Source organism: Mauremys reevesii, linkage group 1 (genome assembly GCF_016161935.1).
Source record: "Mauremys reevesii isolate NIE-2019 linkage group 1, ASM1616193v1, whole genome shotgun sequence".
Lineage (NCBI taxonomy): Eukaryota > Metazoa > Chordata > Testudines > Geoemydidae > Mauremys > Mauremys reevesii.
Window position 1 is genome coordinate 238,757,966 of NC_052623.1, and position 20,710 is coordinate 238,778,675.

General features: G+C 45.0%; 1 protein-coding gene across 3 annotated transcripts in view; it reads left to right on the forward strand.

Moving 5' to 3' along the window:
• LOC120370180 (NADH-cytochrome b5 reductase 3) overlaps positions 1–20,710 on the forward strand; it is a 42,213-nt gene that overhangs the window by 1,055 nt on the left and 20,448 nt on the right. Inside the window, exon 1 of one of the 3 annotated variants that reach the window (XM_039484501.1) lies at positions 8,200–8,307. The exons of the other annotated variants lie outside the window; for them this stretch is intronic. Within the exon in view, the coding sequence (XP_039340435.1) occupies positions 8,287–8,307 (21 nt within the window). The 5' untranslated portion in view covers positions 8,200–8,286. Of the gene's footprint in view, positions 1–8,199; positions 8,308–20,710 lie in introns of those variants that run through there. 3 annotated transcript variants of the gene reach the window in all.

The following is a 20,710-nucleotide window of genomic DNA, read 5'->3' on the forward strand; positions in this document are numbered from 1 at the left end:
CATTGAGAGCAGGCTTGGGTCCTTAGTGTCATTCTCATGCTTTTGTTTTATTGTATGGTTATTATAAATCAACAAAGAAAAAGTTAATGAAGACACAGTGTACAGGGAAAAAACACCTTCCTGCCTTTCCGCTCACAACTATCATGATAGCTGACATTTGGAAAGTACTATGAAGGGCTATAAAATCCTCCCAGAAACCTCACCCCTTCCCGCACCCCAACCCCCAGCCCTAGCCCGGTGAAAATGAGCGAGTGAGCAAGGATGTGGGAGAGCAAGTGATGGAGGGGGGGAAGAATGAGTGGGTCCTCGGGGAGGGGTAGGGGAGGGGCCTCGGGGAGGGGCGGGGCAGGGAGTGGGGTAATGATGTTTGGTTTTCTGCAAATAGGAAGTTGGCAACCCTAGGTTCAGCTGGAGGGCTGAGCCTTGTAAGACTGGACAGGAGTGTTGGAATACCCAGACACTATAGAGCAGAGGCCTAGCTGAGTGCTGGAGCTGGGCCTGGCCTCTAGGAGGCATTAGGAATACCACCTGGCCAGTATCTGACTGGCCTGGCCAGCTTTTTTGGATTTGCCAGTTGTCAGAAAAATAATTTAATCTGCTTGTTTATTTTTTAAGTGGGTCTAAAGATTTGCATTATTTTCACAATACATGGGGATAGCTGAGGTTAAAGTTTCTGTGCCTAGCTAATGATGCTGCAGTGTTCCCACTTCTGCAGTTTAAATAAGAAAATGATGTTGTCAATCTTATCTGTATGTGTTCTCTCTGGAGTGGCTCTAGAAGTGGGGGTGTGTTGTGTAGTTGCCTTGTGATTGGGTTTGCGGTGGGCTTTTTTGCATTTCAAAGGTGGTAACCCTACCTGGCATAAGAACCCCAGGGACAATGTGGTAGAGAATGTGGACATGAGCTTCCCATCCCTGGAGACTGACTCAGACTGTTGAACACCCTCAGCCTAAGATCGTGAGTTGGTAAGATGGTGACAGCATGGATTTGGGATGCCTTCTGAAGTGGATGACCAAGATTCAGCAATAACAACAGTAGCTCCTGTGGCAACTGGCTGCCCAGCAGCAACAGCAGATCCGGGACTTAGGGGCACAGCAGCAATGATAGGTCCAACAGGTAATGGCCCTGCTGTAGCCTCAGGGGCTTACTGGAATTTCGTCTCCAGGGGCTGTAGGCCTGGCCAGCCACGGTCATGTCAGTGAAACCTCATGAAAATGGGCCCTGAGGATGACTCAGAGGTTTTCCTGGTGATGTCTGAGCAAGTGACAACAGCAGTTCAGTGAGCCATCCTGGAAGCACCTTATCTGATTGGATCAGCACAAGCTGAGACTAAGGGCTAGATGCAACAGCAGCCCCAATGAGAATCTGTCTGGGGAATCAATGACCTGATGCCCCGGTGTGATGGGATCCCCAGTGTACAACCTAGAACTGTGGGACTGTTGTGCCCCCTTAACGATCCAGCCTGGGCTGTCTCTCACAATGCTTTGCTAGTGACAAGCTGCAAACCCCTCCAGGTGCTGTTATCACTCAGCCACCAAAATGCAGAAACACAGCCAGCTAAGTTGCATGAATGCTCTGCAAGCCACTCATGAACTATACAAAGGGAGACACTAGCAAATCCTCCGAGCCTTGCACCCCAGAATGTACCATCTTATACTGCTCAAGACCTTCTCTTAAACCATGCAGGCTCATTAATTAGTTTGCCACGTTCTCAAAGGGTAGTGGACATACACCAGCCTGTGTAATCTGAACAGATCCCCAAACACTTTAGACAAATTCACTGGTAAGGATAAAATATTAAAACAAGTTTATTAACTATAGAAAGTTTTTAAGTGATTATAAGTGATAGGCAGAAAGGTCATAGATAGTTATATTTTATTTTCTTATGTAAACACGTGTTCTAAACCCTAAACTTTCAGATTAAGCAAGAGTTGAATCAAACAGTTTTTTCACTCCCACTGGATGTTGCAGGTAGGTTATAGTTCTTAATACACAGGCTGAAGTTCCTTCTGAGTCTGAGACCAATCTCCTCAGTTCAAAGTATGTGTCTTCCCAGTGATCTTGTTGCCTTTATGGGGTCTCATGATCCCACTGTCTCTTATTTTATAATCTCAGTTCATGTCCCAGAGAACTTAATGCCCCAGACGCGTCCTGTGGGCCTTGCTGAGTCCCAGAGTTGAGCAATCCCCATTGTGTGGTGCTGATGCAGCTGTTTCTTACAGAATTGTAAATCTCTTATTTACAATTCCCCTGCTGGTCAATGGCTTGTGATGGTTGCTTAATGCCTGTTTGGATGTCACTTTGTTATCATTGGAGAACTAGCAGTGGGCGTCTCCCAAACTCACAACATATTTCAACAACAACCATATTGCAAAATCTCAAAAATTCATACACACTAACGATATACATATTTTGACAGAACAATGAGTTTCAGCATATCATGACCTTTCATATGGTATCTTACATGGCATGCTTTGAATGAAATATCACAACCATATACAAATGATGAATAAGGGGGTCACGGGGTGCTACTTTGAAGTACAGTGTATCACACCCAGTTCCAGAAACTGAAGCCTCCTGTGGGGCCCAGCAAACTGCAGTGCCTCAGCCTGGTCCCCTCTCGAAGGCCAGCCAAGCCTGGACAAAGGATGCTGGGGGTCCTGCAGTCTCCTGCACAGGAAAGCACATTTAAACTTAGAGATTGGATACTTCTGCTTCTCCCAAGTGCCAAGTCCAAGGACTGTAAATGCCAAGGACCGTACAATCTGTCAGGTAGGACCCAGTTAAATCTGAAATCAGACAACCCAAGAAGAAGAAGAAGGTCGGAAACCTTGGAAGGAGCAGGTGGGCTTGTTTATCACTTCATATCCCCCTGGGCTAGAGCTGGGACCCCAAGCATCTACCTCTGACCCAGAGCAAAAGACCCAAGTGAGACAGCTCATGAATGCCTTCCCAACATTATTTTCACCCTGGCCAGGAAGTGGGACTAGGGGCAGGGTTGTCCCAGGAAATAAATGGAGAGGAACACCTCGTGCTCTCTTTTGGCAATGTCCACCCTCAACAGTGACCTGCAAAAGATTTTTTTAATTGAGCTTTGCCCTTTTTTTTTTTTACATCAAAACCAAAGGTTTTTAAACAGAAACCCCTTCAATAGCTTATCTTTTACGTTTTTCATCAGTGAATCCTACAATCACCCTACAATCATCCAACCTAGATTGAACCTGAAGTTCAAAACATACAGGAAAATTTATTAAAACAAAACCAAAAAATGTTAGGCTTTTTAAAAATACATCACAAAGAAACAAAAAGAACATAATCCAAATAACTTTTGCCTGAGCAGGTCACCTTAAAATCACTAAAAAGAACAGGAGTACTTGTGGCACCTTAGAGACTAACAAATTTATTTCAGCATAAGCTTTCGTGGGCTACAGCCCACTTCTTCCGATGCATAGAATGGAACACACAGACAGGAGATATTTATACATACAGAGAACATGAAAAGGTGGAAGTATGCATACCAACTGGAAGAGTCTAATCAATTGAGATGAGCTATCATCAGCAGGAGAAAAAAAACCTTTGAAGTGATAATTGAGATGACCCATAGAAGGTGTGAGGAGAACTTAACATAGGGAAATAGATTCAATTAGTGTAATGACCCAACCATTCCCAGTCTCTGTTTCACCCTAAGTTAATTGTATCTAATTTGCATATTAATTTGAGTTCAGCACTCTCTCTTTGGAGTCTGTTTTTGAAGTTTTTTTTTTGTTGCAAAATTGCCACCTTCAAGTCTGTCACTGAGTGGTTAGAGAGGTTGAAGTGTTCTCCCACTGGTTTTTGAATGTTATGATTCCTGATGTCAGATTTGTGTCCATTTATTCTTTTGCATAGAGACTGTCCGGTTTGGCCAATGTACATGGCAGAGGGGCATTGCTGGCACATGATGGCATATATTACGTTGGTAGATGTGCAGGTGAACGAGCCCCTGATGACGTGGCTGATGTGATTAGGTCCTATGATGGTGTCACTTAAATAGATATGTGGACAGAGCTGGCATCGGGCTTTGTTGCAAGGATAGGTTCCTGGGTTAGTGTTTATGTTGTATGGTGTGCGGTTGCTGGTGAGTATTTGCTTCAGGTTGGGAGGCTGTCTGTAAGCGAGGACTGGCCTGTCTCCCAAATTCTATGAGAGTGAGGGATCATCTTTAAGGATAGGTTGTAGATCTTTGATGATGCGCTGGAGAGGTTTTAGTTGGGGGCTGTAGGTGATAGCTAGTGGTGTTCTGTTACTTTCTTTGTTGGGCCTGTCCTGTAGTAGGTGGCTTCTGGGTACTCTTCTGGCTCTGTCAATCTGTTTTTTCACTTCAGCAGGTGGGTATTGTAGTTTTAAGAATGCTTGATAGAGATCTTGTAGGTGTTTATCTCTGTCTGAGGGATTGGAGCAAATACGGTTGTATCTTAGAGCTTGGCTGTAGACAATGGATCGTGTGGTGTGTCCTGGATGGAAGCTGGAGGCATATAGGTAAGTATAGTGGTCAGTGGGTTTCCGGTATAGGGTGGTGTTTATGTGACCATCGCTTATTAGCACAGTAATCACTGGTTACCATCCTTTCAATTCCCAGCTCTGTAGCTCATTCACTTCTTGCTGTTTTCCTTCCAAGACAGCATTTTTAGGGCCTATGGCTACTTTATGGATCAACCTTTGGTATAGGTCCCCCATCAGGTTCTTATTCTCTAGTGGATCACCTGCAATAAATTAACAGATATATTGGAGCATAAGCTTTCGTTGGTGAATACTCACATCATCAGATGCATGCAGTCTATAAGGTGCCACAGGACTTTGCTGCTTTTACAGAGCAAGACTAACATGGCTACCCCTCTGATACCTGAAATAAATTAGGGCCCTGATTCTCAGGTGCTCTATTTCTGCACTTAAGTGGGAAAGATGGCCTTAAGTCAATGTTGTGCTCCCTTTATTTTTGGATATGTCTACCCTGCAATCAGGAAGTACGATTGCAACACACGTAGGCATACCTAGATGGTTTTAATTTAGTTGATTGGGTACCAATAGTAGTGATGCCATGGTAGCACAGATATCAAAGCACTTTACAAAGGAGATCATGCTTATATGATTCCACAAGAATTTTTTAATATTTTTATTTGACTCAGAGTCTGCCTGCACTACATTCATGTAGATATACACAAGCTAGCTTTAATCTATCTAGGTTGAGGCCTGGAGTAGAGCTAGGTGGATTTCTTCAGATTAGTAGGTTATTCAAAGAAAAACGTGGTTACAGTCAAATAAAAACTAGTCACAAATTTGACATGATTAATTCTGGCTATTTATCAAATGGCTAGATGTGGTAGCTGTAATGCTGCTGTCCTTCCTACCCCCTCCCACTTTTATCACCTTTAGCTCAGTGGTTAAGATGGGATGTGGGAGACCTACATTCAAATGCCTGTTCTGGAACAGACCTGAAAGGGACTTTTTTGATTCACCAACAATTTCAGATTTGGTTTGCCCTTAACCTTTCCCCCATCCCTCCCTTTCCCATCCAGCTGTATACAGGAGTAGTGAAGCTGAGCCAGTGCACACTTCACCATGAGCTGTACAAAGTGCTCCTGGGTAATTATTTGTGCAGCTAGCTCACACAGAAATGTGCACGGATGCATCTTCACTGCTCCAGTACCCGAGCTAACTAATTAAAGCTAGCTCCAGTACGTCTACATAAGCTGCAATCACACCATGTGCTTGCAGAGTAGACATACCCTCAGTCATGTATTTTATAAGAGGTCCTCTGGACCATAATGCACACCTTGTTTCTTGTCACCTTTGCTCTTACTAATGAAACAGTGCTGAGGAGCTGATAATTTATATAATAAAGTGACTGACTGTGAAGCTGTAATGTTTGCAGATGATTCAAGGGAGCAGCAGCTACCTGCAACTTCAGAGATGCACATAGAGGCCTGAGCCCTGTCATCCTGACAAGGCAGAGAATCTGAAACCAGCTTTATGTTAGCTGAGAACTTAGATAGTATGGGCATACGGAAAGTTACATTTCCCTAGCACTTTTCATTGTATGCAGGGGCGCCATTTGGGGGGGCAGGGGAGGGCTCTAGCCCCAGCCCTGAGTTTCATAGGGGAGATCTACTCACACTAGTCCCAGCTGGAGCTCTTAACTGCAACAACTTGAGTGTGATATGTGATGAGTTCGGCAGCTGGGAGCAGCACAGCCTTTGGGGATGGGAGTTTGTTTATAAACAGAAACAACGAGGCAGGGTGATTAAGATAAAAGGCTTATCATTAAAATAAATTAAATAAATTAAATAAATAAAATAAATTAAGGATTCTTAGATGATCCTGGACGCACTGCCAGGCACTTCAGTTAAAAGATAGGAAACAAAGGGTAGGAATAAAAGGTGAGAATGGAAAGCGATAAATAGTGGGTTCTCTCAGGGATATGTACTGTTCAACATATTCATAAATGATCTGGAAAAAGGGGTATGCAGTGAAGTGGTAAAATTTGCAGATGATACAAAATTACTCAAGATAGTTAAGTCCAGAGCACACTGCAAAGAGCTACACAGGGATTTCACAAAACTGGGTGACTGGGCAACACAATGGCTGAAGAAATTCAGTGTTGATAAATGCAAAGTAATGCATTTGGGAAAATATAATCCCAACTATACATACAAAATGATGGGGTTTAAATTAGCTGAAGCTGTCAATAAAGAGATCTTGGTGTCATTGTGGATAGTTATCTGAAAACATCTGCTCAATGTGCAGTGACATTTTAAAAAGCTAACAGACTATTGGGAATCATTAGGAAAGGAATAGATAAGAAAAAAATATCTTATTGCCTCCATATAAATCTACAGCATGCCAACATATTGCATAGTGCATGCAGATTTGGTCACCCCATCTCAAAAAAGATGTATTGGATTTGGAAAAGGTACAGAGAAGAGCAACAGAAAGGATTTGGCATATAGAACACCTTCCATATGAGGCGAGATTAAAAAGACTAGGAATTTTCAGCTCGGAAAAGAGATGACTAAGAGGGGATAAAATAAAGGTCTATAAAATCATGAATGGTGTGGAAAAATTGAATAAGGAAATGTTATTTACTCCTTCACATAACACAAGAACTAGGGGTCAACCAATGATATTAATAGGCATCAGATTTAACACTAACAAACAAAAGAAGTATTTCTTCATAGTCAACCTATGGAACTCTTTGCCAGGGGATGTTGTGAAGGCCAAAACTGAGTGGGTCTAATAATTATCTAATTGTCTTTCTTTTCTAAAGGAATTAGATACAGGGCACCTGTTAGCCCATTGCTAAGCTATCTGCCAAAAAACTAGAGTTTTCAAGTACCTAAGTAGCCCCAGGAATCACGGTTAAAGTTGACCCCCCCCCCCGCAATCCCCACCAAAATCTGAAATGGCGCCGATTGTATTGATCTCAAAGCACCAGACATTAACTTGCCCTCATAGCAATCAGCTGGGGCCACGGGGGAGAGAAGGGCAGATTGCGCATGTAAGATGTTCTCTACGTTTTATATGGGAGCAGCGAGATATACAAAGATGAAGTGAGTTGCCCAAGGCCAAACAAGGCTCCGCTGGATGGGGCAGCAGGCCCGGATGCACTACCTGCCCTAACCATGAGAGCACCCGCCTACTCTGCCTACAGCGTTTTCTGTCTGGAGAACCAGGCACAGCCAACGCGCTGCGACCGCGGCTCCCAGCTCCAGGGAAGGGGCATTAAAGGTTTCCTCCCCACTGCGAGGCCGCCCGGCGGGCAGGGCGGCTTGCGCGTTACCCGCCCGGTGCAGCCTGAACCCCGCGTCTCCCTAGGGCACAGCCACACCCCAGAGCCTGCCCCGGGGTGCGAGTGGGAACCGGGCCACGCCCCCCGCAGCCAGGCGGCGAGCCGGTCCCAGCCAGGGCGGCGCGCGCGCGGGGGAAACCCGGCGAGCTGTCAGCCAGCGTGACGGGCAGGGGGCTGCGGCAATGGAGAGGCCGGCCGGCCCGCGGGGCGGGGCGAGCGGTGACAGCGCGGGGGGGGGGGGCGCGGGGAACCCGGCGAGCTGTCAGCCAGCGTGACGGGCAGTGGGCTGCGGCAATGGAGGCCGGCCGGCCCGAGGGGCGGGGCGGGGCGGTGACAGCGCGGGGCGGGGCGCGCTGGAGGCGCCGCGAACTCGCCACATTGTAGCGCACTGGGCCGGGGGGCGGGGCGGCTTTTGGGATCGTCTCAGCGCAGCAGCAGCAGGGAGGGAGCCCGGCGCAGAGATGGGGGCGCAGCTCAGCAGGGTAAGGGGCCGCCTGCCCCAGCCCGGGCGGGTGGGGGGCCAGTTCCCGGCGCTCCGCGGGGGTGGCACTGCAGCCCTTCGGCTGGGGCCGGGCTCCCGCTCCTCTTCCGCGGTGGGGCGCGGCAAGGCGGCAGGGCCTCTTGCTGAGGCTGTCACTGCTCCCCCTTCTCCCCCGGGAACAGGGCCCCACCCTGGCGCTCCCTTTTGCAGAGCTGCACGGTGCAGCCTTTTGTTGCGTGCAGGTCCCCCCCCTCCGGGCGCGCGTGTGGCACCAAGTTCCCGTAGCTAGAGGGAGGGGGGGCCGCTCCCAAGGTCTAGTGACCATCAACGCAAACAGAATAACTTGGGGAGTGGAAACTGCTGCCTGCGGGATTAGCGGGTGCAGTTGGTTTGCTGTCTGCAAAAGCCAAAGGCGGGGATTACAAAGGGGTTTGGGGATGGTCCGTTAGCAATGCCAAGAGGGGAAAACCCCTTAAAGCCTTTTTAGAGCCTAGGCCTCATCAGCTGCTCCAAGGCTTGTGCGGTGGAGTTTGTGACTCATCGTGTTTGACAGTCAGTGGAAAAACATTTCAGATTCCTGTTTTCTGGATGGTCACCAGCCTATGGCATCTAAACTTGTCTCCACCCAGTTCCTCTCTTAAACACGTTGCGGGTATATATAAACCTGGTGTTAAATGACATAGTGCCACTTACTTTTTGTTTGGGTCTGCCTGTTTTTCAAAGCTTCCATTATCCAGTAAACAGAATACGGATGGTGCGTTACAAAGCAATGCAACTGCGCTCACCACCCTTCAATAAAAAGTGTGGGTGTGTGATAACAATAGACATTCTGTTTTGAAAGAGCTAGTGACCTTAAATGTTGAGAAGGACCTTTTTTTTTTTTTATTCCTTGCAAACTGACAAATTGAATGTGCCTGAAGAAGACCCCTTACCACACCCACATCCTATGTTTTAAAAGGACACTGGCAGAGGCCTAGTATTCGGGGCTGGCTGGTTGCTTTTCAGCTAGGATCTAGTGTCCTCACTTTCAGTTTTCACATGCTTTGTAAGGTGCAGTGCTTGTATGCTGGGCTGTGTAGCTCCAGAAAGTGCAAAATTAACTGATTTTTATAATGCAGTGATTATACAGCCAAATAACTGGTGGAGGGAGGCTTGGGAGGGAGTGCTGGTTGGCAAGCCATGCTGCTAAGAAAGAGTCTTAAGAAATTGGCTTACATTGGATTTCAGTGCACAGGATTGTGTGTATGTCTGAACCACTACACTTCTGTTCGTTGTTAAAAATCGGTTTAAAAGTTTAAACCAAAGTTCTTGTTCAACTAGAAGTAGAATATAGCACTAGCACTGTGAGGATATTATTAGTTTAATGTTCTATTTCCCATTCTGATGGGAGCGGTTGTTATAAAAGACTGATATTAAATATACTACACATTGATAAGGGCTTGCATCCCTGCTGATTTAAGTGTAATTCAGAATAGTAAGTAAAGGCCCCGTAGAAGAGGAGGCACAAATGCTTTAAACCATTCTGTAGGTGAATGAGTTGCCCTTTAAATCTAAGAATGTACAGTCAACTTTATTTCTAAATAAATTCTCTACTTTAAAACTATCTGGCAGAAAACTAAAGTAATTTAAGTTTATTAAAAGTATTTTCCTATTGAAAGGGTTTTGACAGACATAAATATTAGACAAAAGTGGGCTTTTAAATACCATCAGTTGTCAGCAGTTGCATGACTTTCTCACAACTTTTTAACCTGGGAAAAATCCAGTTTAATAGTATCTGTGTTATGGTTGTCTCTCATTGAGTTCTTCCTGGTTCCAAACACTCATTTCATTGAGATTCTCAGTATAGATCAGTTTAAGCAGCACTTGTTTATGGGTTAGGTTCTCAGCTGCGATAAATTGTCAGTGGAACTATGCTCATTTACATCAACTGAAAATCTGGCTTATGGTCTCTCGATGTACAGTACAGCAGCCTCCCTCTTCTTTTCGTGAAGGCCTACTTGAACATAAATGGGGTCTTCATTTTAGCCTGAGTACAGAGGCCTAGATATGGAGGAAAGAAGTTCTGATGGCATTTATATCCTGGCTCATATTTGCTGTATCGGAGTGCTTTATGATTCTGAAAGCAAGCACATTAAGGATGTCTGTATCTGTGTCGTTAATTTCAGATGTATTCCAGAGATAATATTTAATACTTGTATACTGATTACTTAGAAGGGTGGGGTGGGGGAGGAAGGGAAATTATCTTGTGATATTCTACTTGTGTGCATTATATACATAGGGGTAGTATATATGCTAAAATGAAGTCTCTGTATATGGAATAATTTAAAGTAAGTTGTTGTTCATTTATATTGCTTATTTCTCAGGTTTTTTTTCCTTGCCATGGTCTGATTTTTAAAAAATGATACCATGAGCTATCAGCTGTGGCTGAGACCTTTGCACAGTTATGTGGCTTGTTAAGAGATGGGTCTGTGTGGAAAAGTGTTAACGGTCATTAGCATGCATCATTACCCTTTTCCAACAGCTGTCTAACCTCTCATTTCCACCCCCTTTCTCCAGTGCACCTGCTTAAATATTTCTAACTGTGGGTGTTGGAGGGTGACCTGCAGGAATAGACTGGAGGCAGTTATAAACTATAGAACTTCAGATACCGTTGCTTCTAGACCACAAAGGCAGAGAAAGAAGATGGGTAAATGATAAAGGCATAATGACCAAATGTACCCCTCCCCTCCAAAACCACAAACAACCAACCCCTCCATGCTAATTAAACTTTCTTAAAAGATGAGTCTAGGCTGGGATGGGGAGATAGCAGCTGAGCATCCTGGATGGTGTAAGACACTCTCCTAGGAAGGTTTTTAATTGCTCTCATTTTATTACAATTCAGTGACAGAGTATTTTCTCCCTCAGAATATGCCTGATAGATACGCTGCTCTCAGGTGTTGCCCTCCCTCCAAATAAACCTAGTAGGGCAGTAACTCCTGGCTGTAAAATATACTCTCTCAAGCAGTGGTGGGCAATCTGCAGCCCACCAGGGTAAGCTGATTGCTGGCCGTGAGACATTTTGCTGACATTGACCGTCCGCAGGCACGCCCCCCGCAGCTCCCAGTGGCCGCGGTTCGCTGATCCCGGCCAGTGGACAATGTTAATGTCAGCAAAATGTCTCCCGGCCCACAATCAGCTTACCCTGGTGGGCTGCAGATTGCCCTCCACTGCTCTAAAGGCTATAATTCTGAACGTATTTCATTGTACGCTACTGACCACACCCCAGTGCATGAGCTGAGGATCTTGGTCCAGTAGTAAAATGCCATTGTTAAAAGTAGAACTTTTCATAAAATATTTATGCTTGTTCCCCCAACAAGGTGCTTAATTGCAATTATAAAACCTCCTAACGAGGCACATCCTAGCTACCAGAGAGCAAGACTTGCCAGAGCAATGTTTGGAAAGAGAACTTGCCTTCTCTCAGTCATAAGAACATATGAACGGCCATACCGGGTCAGACCAAAGGTCCATCTAGCCCAGTATCCTGTCTACCAACAGTGGCCAATGCCAGGTGCCCCAGAGGGAGTGAACCTAACAGGTAATGATCAAGTGATCTCTCTCTGCCATCCATCTCCATCCTCTGACAAACAGAGGCTAGGGACACCATTGCTTACCCATCCTGGCTAATAGCCATTTATGGACTTAAACACCATGAATTTATTCAGTTCTCTTTTAAACGCTGTTATAGTCCTAGCCTTCACAACCTCCTCAGGCAAGGAGTTCCACAAGTTGACTGTGCGCTGCGTGAAGAAGAACTTCCTTTTATTTGTTTTAAACCTGATGCCTATTAATTTCATTTGGTGACCCCTAGTTCTTGTATTATGGGAATAAGTAAATAACTTTTCCTTATCCACTTTCTCCACATCACTCATGATTTTATATACCTCTATCATATCCCCCCTTAGTCTCCTCTTTTCCACGCTGAAGAGTCTTAGCCTCTTTAATCTTTCCTCATATGGGACCCTCTCCAAACCCCTAATAATTTTTGTTGCCCTTTTCTAGTGCCAGTATGTCTTTTTTGAGATGAGGAGACCACATCTGTATGCAGTATTCGAGATGTGGGCGTACCATGGATTTATATAAGGGCAATAATATAGTCTCAGTCTTATTCTCTATCCCCCTTTTAATGATTCCTAACATCCTGTTTGCTTTTTTGACTGCCTTTGTCCACACTGCATGGACATCCACAGAGAACTATCCACAATGACTCCAAGATCTTTTTCCTGACTCGTTGTAGCTAAATTAGCCCCCATCATATTGTATGTATAGTTGGGGTTATTTTTTCCAATGTGCATTACTTTACATTTATCCACATTAAATTTCATTTGCCATTTTGTTGCCCAATCACTTAAATTTGTGAGATCTTTTTGAAGTTCTTCACAGTCTGCTTCGGTCTTAAGTATCTTGAGCTATTTAGTATCCTGGATGGTGTAAGACACTCTCCTTTGCCACCTCACTGTTTACCCCTTTCTCCAGATCATTTATGAATAAGTTGAATAGGATTGGTCCGAGGACTGACTCTCGGGGAACACCACTAGTTACCTCTCTCCATTCTGAAAATTTACCATTTATTCCTACCCTTTGTTCCCTGCCTTTTAACCAGTTCTCAATCCATGAAAGGACCTTCCCTCTTATCCCATGACAGCTTAATTTACGTAACAGCCTTTGGTGAGGGTCCTTGTCAAAGGCTTTCTGGAAATGTAAGTACACTATATCCACTGGATCCCCCTTGTCCACATGTTTGTTGACCCCTTCAAAGAACTCTAATAGATTAGTAAGACACGATTTCCCTTTACAGAAACCATGTTGATATTGCTCAACAGTTTATATTTTCCTGTGTGTCTGACAATTTTGTTCTTAACTATTGTTTCGACTAATTTGCCCGGTACCGACATTAGACTTACCGGTCTGTAATTGCCAGGATCACCTCTAGAGCCCTTTTTAAATATTAGTGTTACATTAGCTAACTTCCAGTCATTGGGTACCGAAGCCGATTTAAAGGACAGGTTACAAACCTTAGTTAATAGTTCCGCAACTTCACATCTGAGTTCTTTCAGAACTCTTGGGTGAATGCCATCTGGTCCTGGTGACTTGTTAATGTTGAGTTTATCAATTCCAAAACCTCTTCTAGTGACACTTCAGTCTATGACAGTTCCTCAGGTTTGTCACCTACAAAAGCCGGCTCAGTTTGGGAATCTCCCTAACATCCTCAGCCGTGAAGATTGAAGCGAAGAATCCATTTAGTTTCTCCGCAATGACTTTATAATCTTTAAGCGCTCCTTTTGTATCTTGATCATCAAGGGGCCCCACTGGTTGTTTAGCAGGCTTCCTGCTTCTGATGTACTTAAAAAACATTTTACCTTTGGAGTTTTTGGCTAGCCGTTCTTCAAACTCCTCTTTGGCTTTTCTTATTACACTCTTGCACTTAATTTGGCAGTGTTTATGCTCTTTTCTATTTGCCTCACTAGGATTTGACTTCCACTTTTTAAAGGAAGTCTTTTTATCTCTCACTGCTTCTTTTACATGGTTGTTAAGCCACGGTGGCTCTTTTTTAGTTCTTTTATACTGTGTTTCTTAATTTGGGGTATACATTGAAGTTGGGCCTCTATTATGGTGTCTTTAAAAAGCACCCATGCAGCTTGCAGGGATTTCACTTTAGTCACTGTACCTTTTAACTTCTGTTTAACTAACCCCCTCATTTTTGCATAGTTCCCCCTTTTGAAATTAAATGCCAGTGTTGGGCTGTTGAGATGTTCTTCCCACCACAGGGATGTTGAATGCTATTGTATTATGGTCACTATTTCCAAGCGGTCCTGTTATAGTTACCTCCTGGACCAGCTCCTGCGCTCCACTCAGGATTAAATCCAGAGTTGCGTCTCCCCTTGTGGGTTCCCGTACCAGCTGCTCCATGAAGCAGTCATTTAAAGTGTCGAGAAATTTTATCTCTGCATTTCGTCCTGAAGTGAAATGTTCCCAGTCAATATGGGGATAATTGAAATCTCCCACTATTATTGAGTTCTTAATTTTGATAGCCTCTCTAATTTCTCTTAGCATTTCATCATCACTATCACTGTCCTGGTCAGGTGGTCGATAATAGATCCCTAATGTTATATTCTTATTAGAGCATGAAATTTCTATCCATAGAGATTCTGTGAAACATGTGGATTCACTTAAGATTGTTACTTCGTTTGATTCTACATTTTCTTTCACATATAGTGCCACTCCCCTGCCCCCCTGCACGACCTGTTCTGTCCTTCCGATATATTTTGTACCCCGGAATGATTGTGTCCCATTGATTGCTCTCAGTCCACCAGGTTTCTGTGATGCCTGTTATATCAATATCCTCCTTTATCACAAGGCACTCTAGTTCACCCATCTTATAATTTAGACTTCTAGCATTTGTGTACAAGCACTTTAAGGACTTGTCACTGTTTGTCTGCCCTTTTCTGATGTGTCAGATTCTTTCTATGTGAATGTTTATCATCTGATCTGGCCCTTATATTATCCTCTTCCATCCTCTGCTCCTGACCATAACCTGGAGATTCCCTATCATCAGACTCTCCCCTAAGAGAAGTCTCTGTCCAATCCACATGCTCCTCTGCAGCAGTCAGCTTTCCTCCATCTCCTAGTTTAAAAACTGCTCTACAACCTTTTTAATGTTTAGTGCCAGCAGTCTGGTTCCACTGTGGTTTAGGTGGAGCCCATCTCTCCTGTATAGACTCCTCCCATCCCAGAAGTTTCCCCAGTTCCTAATGAACGTGAACCCCTCCTCTCTACACCATCGTCTCATCCATGCATTGAGACTCTGAAGCTCTGCCTGCCTACCTGGCCCTGCGCGTGGAACTGGGAGCATTTCTGAGAATGCCACCATAGAGGTCCTGGATTTCAGTCTCTTCCCTAGCAGCCTAAATTTGGCCTCCAGGACATCTCTCCTACCCTTCCCTAAGTCATTGGTACCTACATGTACCACGACCACCAGCTCCTCCCCAGCACTACACATAAGTCTGTCTAGATGCCTCTAGAGATCCGCAACCTTCGCACCAGGCAGGCAAGTCACCATGTGGTTCTCCCAGTCATCACAAACCCAGCTATCTATGTTTCTAATGATCGAATCTCCCATTACTAACACCTGCCTTTTCCTAGCAATTGGAGTTCCCTCCCCCGGAGAGGTAACCTCAGTGCAAGAGGCAACCCCAGCACCATCTGGAAGGAGGGTCCCAACTATGGGAAGGTTTCCCTCTGCTCCCATTGACTGCTCTGCTTCCTTGGGCCTTTCATCATCCTCAACAGCGCAGGGTTTGTCTGACCGGAGGTGGGACAATTCTACAGTGTTCCAGAAAGCCTCATCAACATACCTCTCTGCCTCTCTTAGCTCCTCCAGTTCCGCCACCCTGGCCTCCAAAGTTCATACATGGTCTCTGAGGGCCAGGAGCTCCTTGGATCGACTGCACACATACGTCACCCGCCCACAGGGCAGGTAATCATACATGCTGCACTCCGCGCAATAAATAGGATAGCCCCCACTCTGCTGCTGGGCTTCTGCCTGCATTTTCTCCTAGTTAATGAAAGGGTTGTTTAAAGCAAGAAGTTTTGAATGTAGTTTGGTTTATAGGTTTTAAGGAGAATAAAGGGAAACAGAACCGGCACGGGGCCCCTGCTCCCTTCCCACTACCCTTCCAAACTCCCTTGCAAAACTAGCAGCCCCTGTTCGCTGATTAAGGCTCAGCCAATTGCCAGAGGCTTCTAGCTTTCAGACCTTCCTTTGAAGCTCATGGCCTCCAACTGCCAGCCACAGCACACGGTCCTTCAATCAACCAACCAGACTGACAAACACAAGCTCAGCACATAGCAAGTAACCCCCAAACACAAACAAAAACACACTACAGTCAGTCACTTACCCCAAGGATGCTGTATTTGCTCCTCCACCTGGAGAACTCCCTTGCGAAACTCCCTGTTAGCAGCCCCTGTTCACTCAGCTGATGTAAGTTGGTGTAGCTCCTTTGACTCCAAGGGAGCTATCTTGATTTATGTCTTGTTTGAAGCCCTGTATTAGGAGTGTACAGAACATTGTTTGTCCTGCTAGTATATTTCAGGCCTGTTTTCTTATCAAGAGTGAATAATTATTTTGGCAAGCAGCTAGCCTGTGTTTTTCCCATTAGCTGACAATGGGTCTTACATTCTGATCCAGAAGCTAATCTGAACTACCCTACTCTACTTTTCTTTTGAAGCAGAATCCCGTGAGGTTCTTGCATTAACTGAGCATAAATTACAAAGTGCCTTCCATTCTGTGTTTATGAAGCAGACAGTGTATTTGTCGTGTGGCTCAAAACTAATGGTAGAAATTACCATACCATGACAGATCTGTAGTGCAGTACCCTGCCTCCAGGAGTGGTGGCTGTCATGTGCTTCAGATGAAGATGTAAATGTGATATAACAGTTTAATAAATAACAGTAATACTTTGCATTTACAGTACTTGCCCTATGTGGACTGAAAGTTGTTCACAAAGTTGGGGTGGATTTAGCTCCGTTTTACAGATGGAGAAACTCACTTACAGAGAGGTGAAGTGACTTGCCCGAGGTCACTCAGCATGTCAGTGACAGAGCTAAGAATAGAGTCTCGGCTCCTGATTCCCAATCTTATGCTCATTTAATTATTGGTAGCTGCTCCTTTGCTAATTAATAACTGCATCTTTAAAGAGCACTACATTATGTTAGGCCTAAAATTTGGTCAGCCTCAAAAATCTTCTGTAATCTGGAGTTTCTATTCAGTATTCTGTCCATTTCTGTCACCAAGACATGACACATAAAGTAACCTTTTGTGCATGATGTATAGCTTTCTGCAATTGCTGCATCAGCAATTATTAATAAACAGTCTTCTTAGCCCTGGTTTACACTATAAATTTATGTCAGAATAACTGTCGCTCAAGGTTGTGGAAAATCTACAGCCCATAGCAACACAGTTATATTGACTGAACTCCTGGTGTAGAAGTGTTATTTTGATGGGAGGGCTTCTCCCATCAACATTATTACTGCCTTTTGGGGAGGTGAAGTACCTACGCTAACGGGAGAAGCTCGCTCATCAGCATAGGTAGCATCTTCTCTTAGTGCTACAATTCCGCACCCGTGCAGCTGTGCCACTGTAAGTGTAGACAAGCCCTCAGAGTTGACATCTAATGGTGCTGCAGAAACATGGACGTGTAAATAGTCTTGTTAGCTTCAGATCCATTAGAAACTGGTGTGCGCGCATAACATCGGTATTTACCATTAAAATGAGATTAGTTGGAGGGAGAAGGGGAACCTGTTTCTGAGCTCCTGTGATGCTAATGGATAAAATACAAAAACCCCTACATGAGACTTTCATATGTTAATTCAATACAGCAGAGTTTTGGGAAGAGAGGGTTTAAGCTATTTTGGCTTCATTTACTTTTTTTTGAGCAGAGGCTTCCATAACAAACTTAAAATGATCTAATACAAACAGCCATTTATGGCAGAATCAGTAGCTTCTTGACACGAGTTGCTATAGTGTTCAATAGCGATCACATTTATGGCACTATGACTTGAAAACAGCCAATCAGATTACTTTGTTTTATAAGCTAGTGAAAGTGAAAAATGCCCAGTTTTGTCTTAAATTCCCTCTGGAAGTTGTAGTGCACCAATGCAGTATGTAATATTTGGGGGAGGGGGAAACAAAAGAAAAATAAAATTGAGTTCCCTGCCCCTTCTGGTGGAGGGGCAAAATCTTTCACTCCCCATCCTCAGGGGAAGAAAGTATAGAAAATTCTGCAAGGAGAACCCCAGTTAACTCCTGTGACAGTGATATTATGACTGATATAATCATAATGTATTTTATAAAAGGTAAGTCATGTGACATGTCATTGGAAAGGTTATGATTTACTGAATATGATTATCCTATTTGTGTGCATGTATTATTTTTGTATCTGAAGTTAGGAATATTGATTTTTATAGCTGTATTACAAATGTGTTTACACCTGGGGAGTGCCCACTAGGCAAAAGGTTCTCAGTCTAGATGGCTAGCTGGGAAGGGCCCATTAGAAAGGCCTAAGAAGTAGCCTATTTCCCTTACCTTGTGAGACTTGGCAACTCTGCAGGCAGGGAGAGCTCACAGCTGCTGTAACTCTACAAGGACATGTGACCAGGTCAGCTGGGACTGGACTCCCTCTTGGAATATCAGTCTTTTTCCAGTGACTGGCGTGGGAACCAAGCTTTGAAACAGAGTTCCCACCATAAGCAAAAGCTATTTAAGGCAGGGGTGTGACATCATTGTGGTTCTTCATTGACTCCCGGCACCAAAGAGACTCCTGGAAACAAATACATGAGGAACAAAGGCCTGGTCTACACTAGGCGTTTAAATCGGTTTTACGAGCGTAAAACCGATTTAACGCCACAACCGTCCACACTAGGAGGCACCATATATCGATTTTAATGGCTCTTTAAACCGGTTTCTGTACTCCTCATTAACGAGAGGAGTAACGCTAGTATCGGTATTAACATATCGGATTAGGGTTAGTGTGGACGCTGATCGACGGTATTGGCCTCCGGGAGCTATCCCACAGTGCACCACTGACCGCTCTGGACAGCAATCTGAGCTCGGATGCAGTGGCCAGGTAGACAGGAAAAGCCCCGCGAACTTTTGAATATTTCCTGTTTGCCCAGCGTGGAGCTCCGATCAGCACGGGTGGCGATGCAGTTAAAAATCAAAATAAAGAAAGAGCACCCGCATGGACCATGCGGATGTGATCGCTGTAAGGGCAGGCAAATCTGTTCTATCAGCGCTCCGTTACAGAAGACGAAATTCAAAATCATTTTTAAAAAATCTCCAGACAGACGCCATAGCAGGGCTCAGCGCACTGCTGCGTGACAAACGTAACGGAAAGCCCAAGAATCAAATGGACGCTCATGGACTGGAGGACTCAAGCTATCCCACAGTTCCTGCAGTCTCCGAAAAGTATTTGCATTCTTGGCTGAGCTCCAAATGCTTCTAGGTCAAACACAGTGTCCGCGGGGTCAGGGCATAGCTCGGCAATTTACGCACCCCCCTACCCACCCCAGAAGTGAAAGGGAAAACAATCCTCTCTTGACTCTTTAACATGTCACCCTATCTTTACTGAATGCTGCAGATAGACCCGATGCTGCAGCACTGAACTAACATCCTTGCTTCGCCCGCCATGGGTGGCTGATGGTGCAATACGACTGGTACCCGTCCTCATCATCAGCCTATTGGCAAAAGGGGCAGTGCAAAAGGACTGGTAACCATGATGACCAGCATCTGTTAGGTCGATCAAGGGTGCCTGGTCCTAATTTTTCATGGTAGATGGTGCAATATGGCTGATAACCATCATCGTCATAGAAACAGGGGGCTGAGCTCCATCAGCCCCCACCCTTCATGTGTAAAGAAAAGATTCAAGTGCCCCTGAACTAGCAGAGGGATGCTGGGCTCCTCTCCTACACACTCCTTACTGTCCTGTCTGGACTATCATAGCAGCTGGAGGCTGCCTTCCACTCATATCTCACTAACAAATCACTGTGTCTTATTCCTGCATTCTTTATTACTTCATCACACAAGTGGGGACAATGCTACGGTAGCCCAGGAAGGCTGAGGGAAGAACGGAATCAACAGGTGGGGTTGTTGCAGGAGCACCCCCTGTGAATAGAATACAGCTCATAATTTCTGCAGGATCTGACACAGAGCAGCTGTGCTCTCTGGTTCTCTGATACAGTGGTTCTCTAGTACACTTGCCCATATTCTAGGCAGGACTAGGGGACTTGCCCATATTCTAGGGGACTTGCCCATATTATAGGCAGGACTGATTCTATTTTTAGATACCAAAAAGGAGGGATTGACTCAGGGAGTCATTCCCAATTTTGGCTTTTGCGCCCCTGGCTAAGAGCAGCCAGGGGCACTTATGAGAGCAGCAAATGGAACAGTGCAAAAGGACTGGTAGCCACAATCATCTTATTACCAATTTATGGTATGGTAGATGGTGCAATATGGCAGATAACCATCCCTGCTATCATGCAAAAGCAAAAGCATGCTGCTGTGTAGCGCTGCTGAATCGCCTCTGTGAGCGGCATCTAGTCCACATACGGTGACAGTCACAAAAGGCTACACAGGCTCCATGATTGCCATGCTATGGCATCTGCCAGGGCAATCCAGGGAAAAAAGGCATGAAATGCTTGTCTGCCGTTGCTTTCCCAGCGGAAGGAGTGACTGACGACATTTACCCAGAACCACCCGCGACAATGAATTTCTCAACCCGGAAATTCAAAGGGGCGGGAGAGGGGAGGCGGGGGAGGCTGCGGGAACTATGGGATAGCTACGGAGTAGCTACCCACAGTGCAATGCTCCA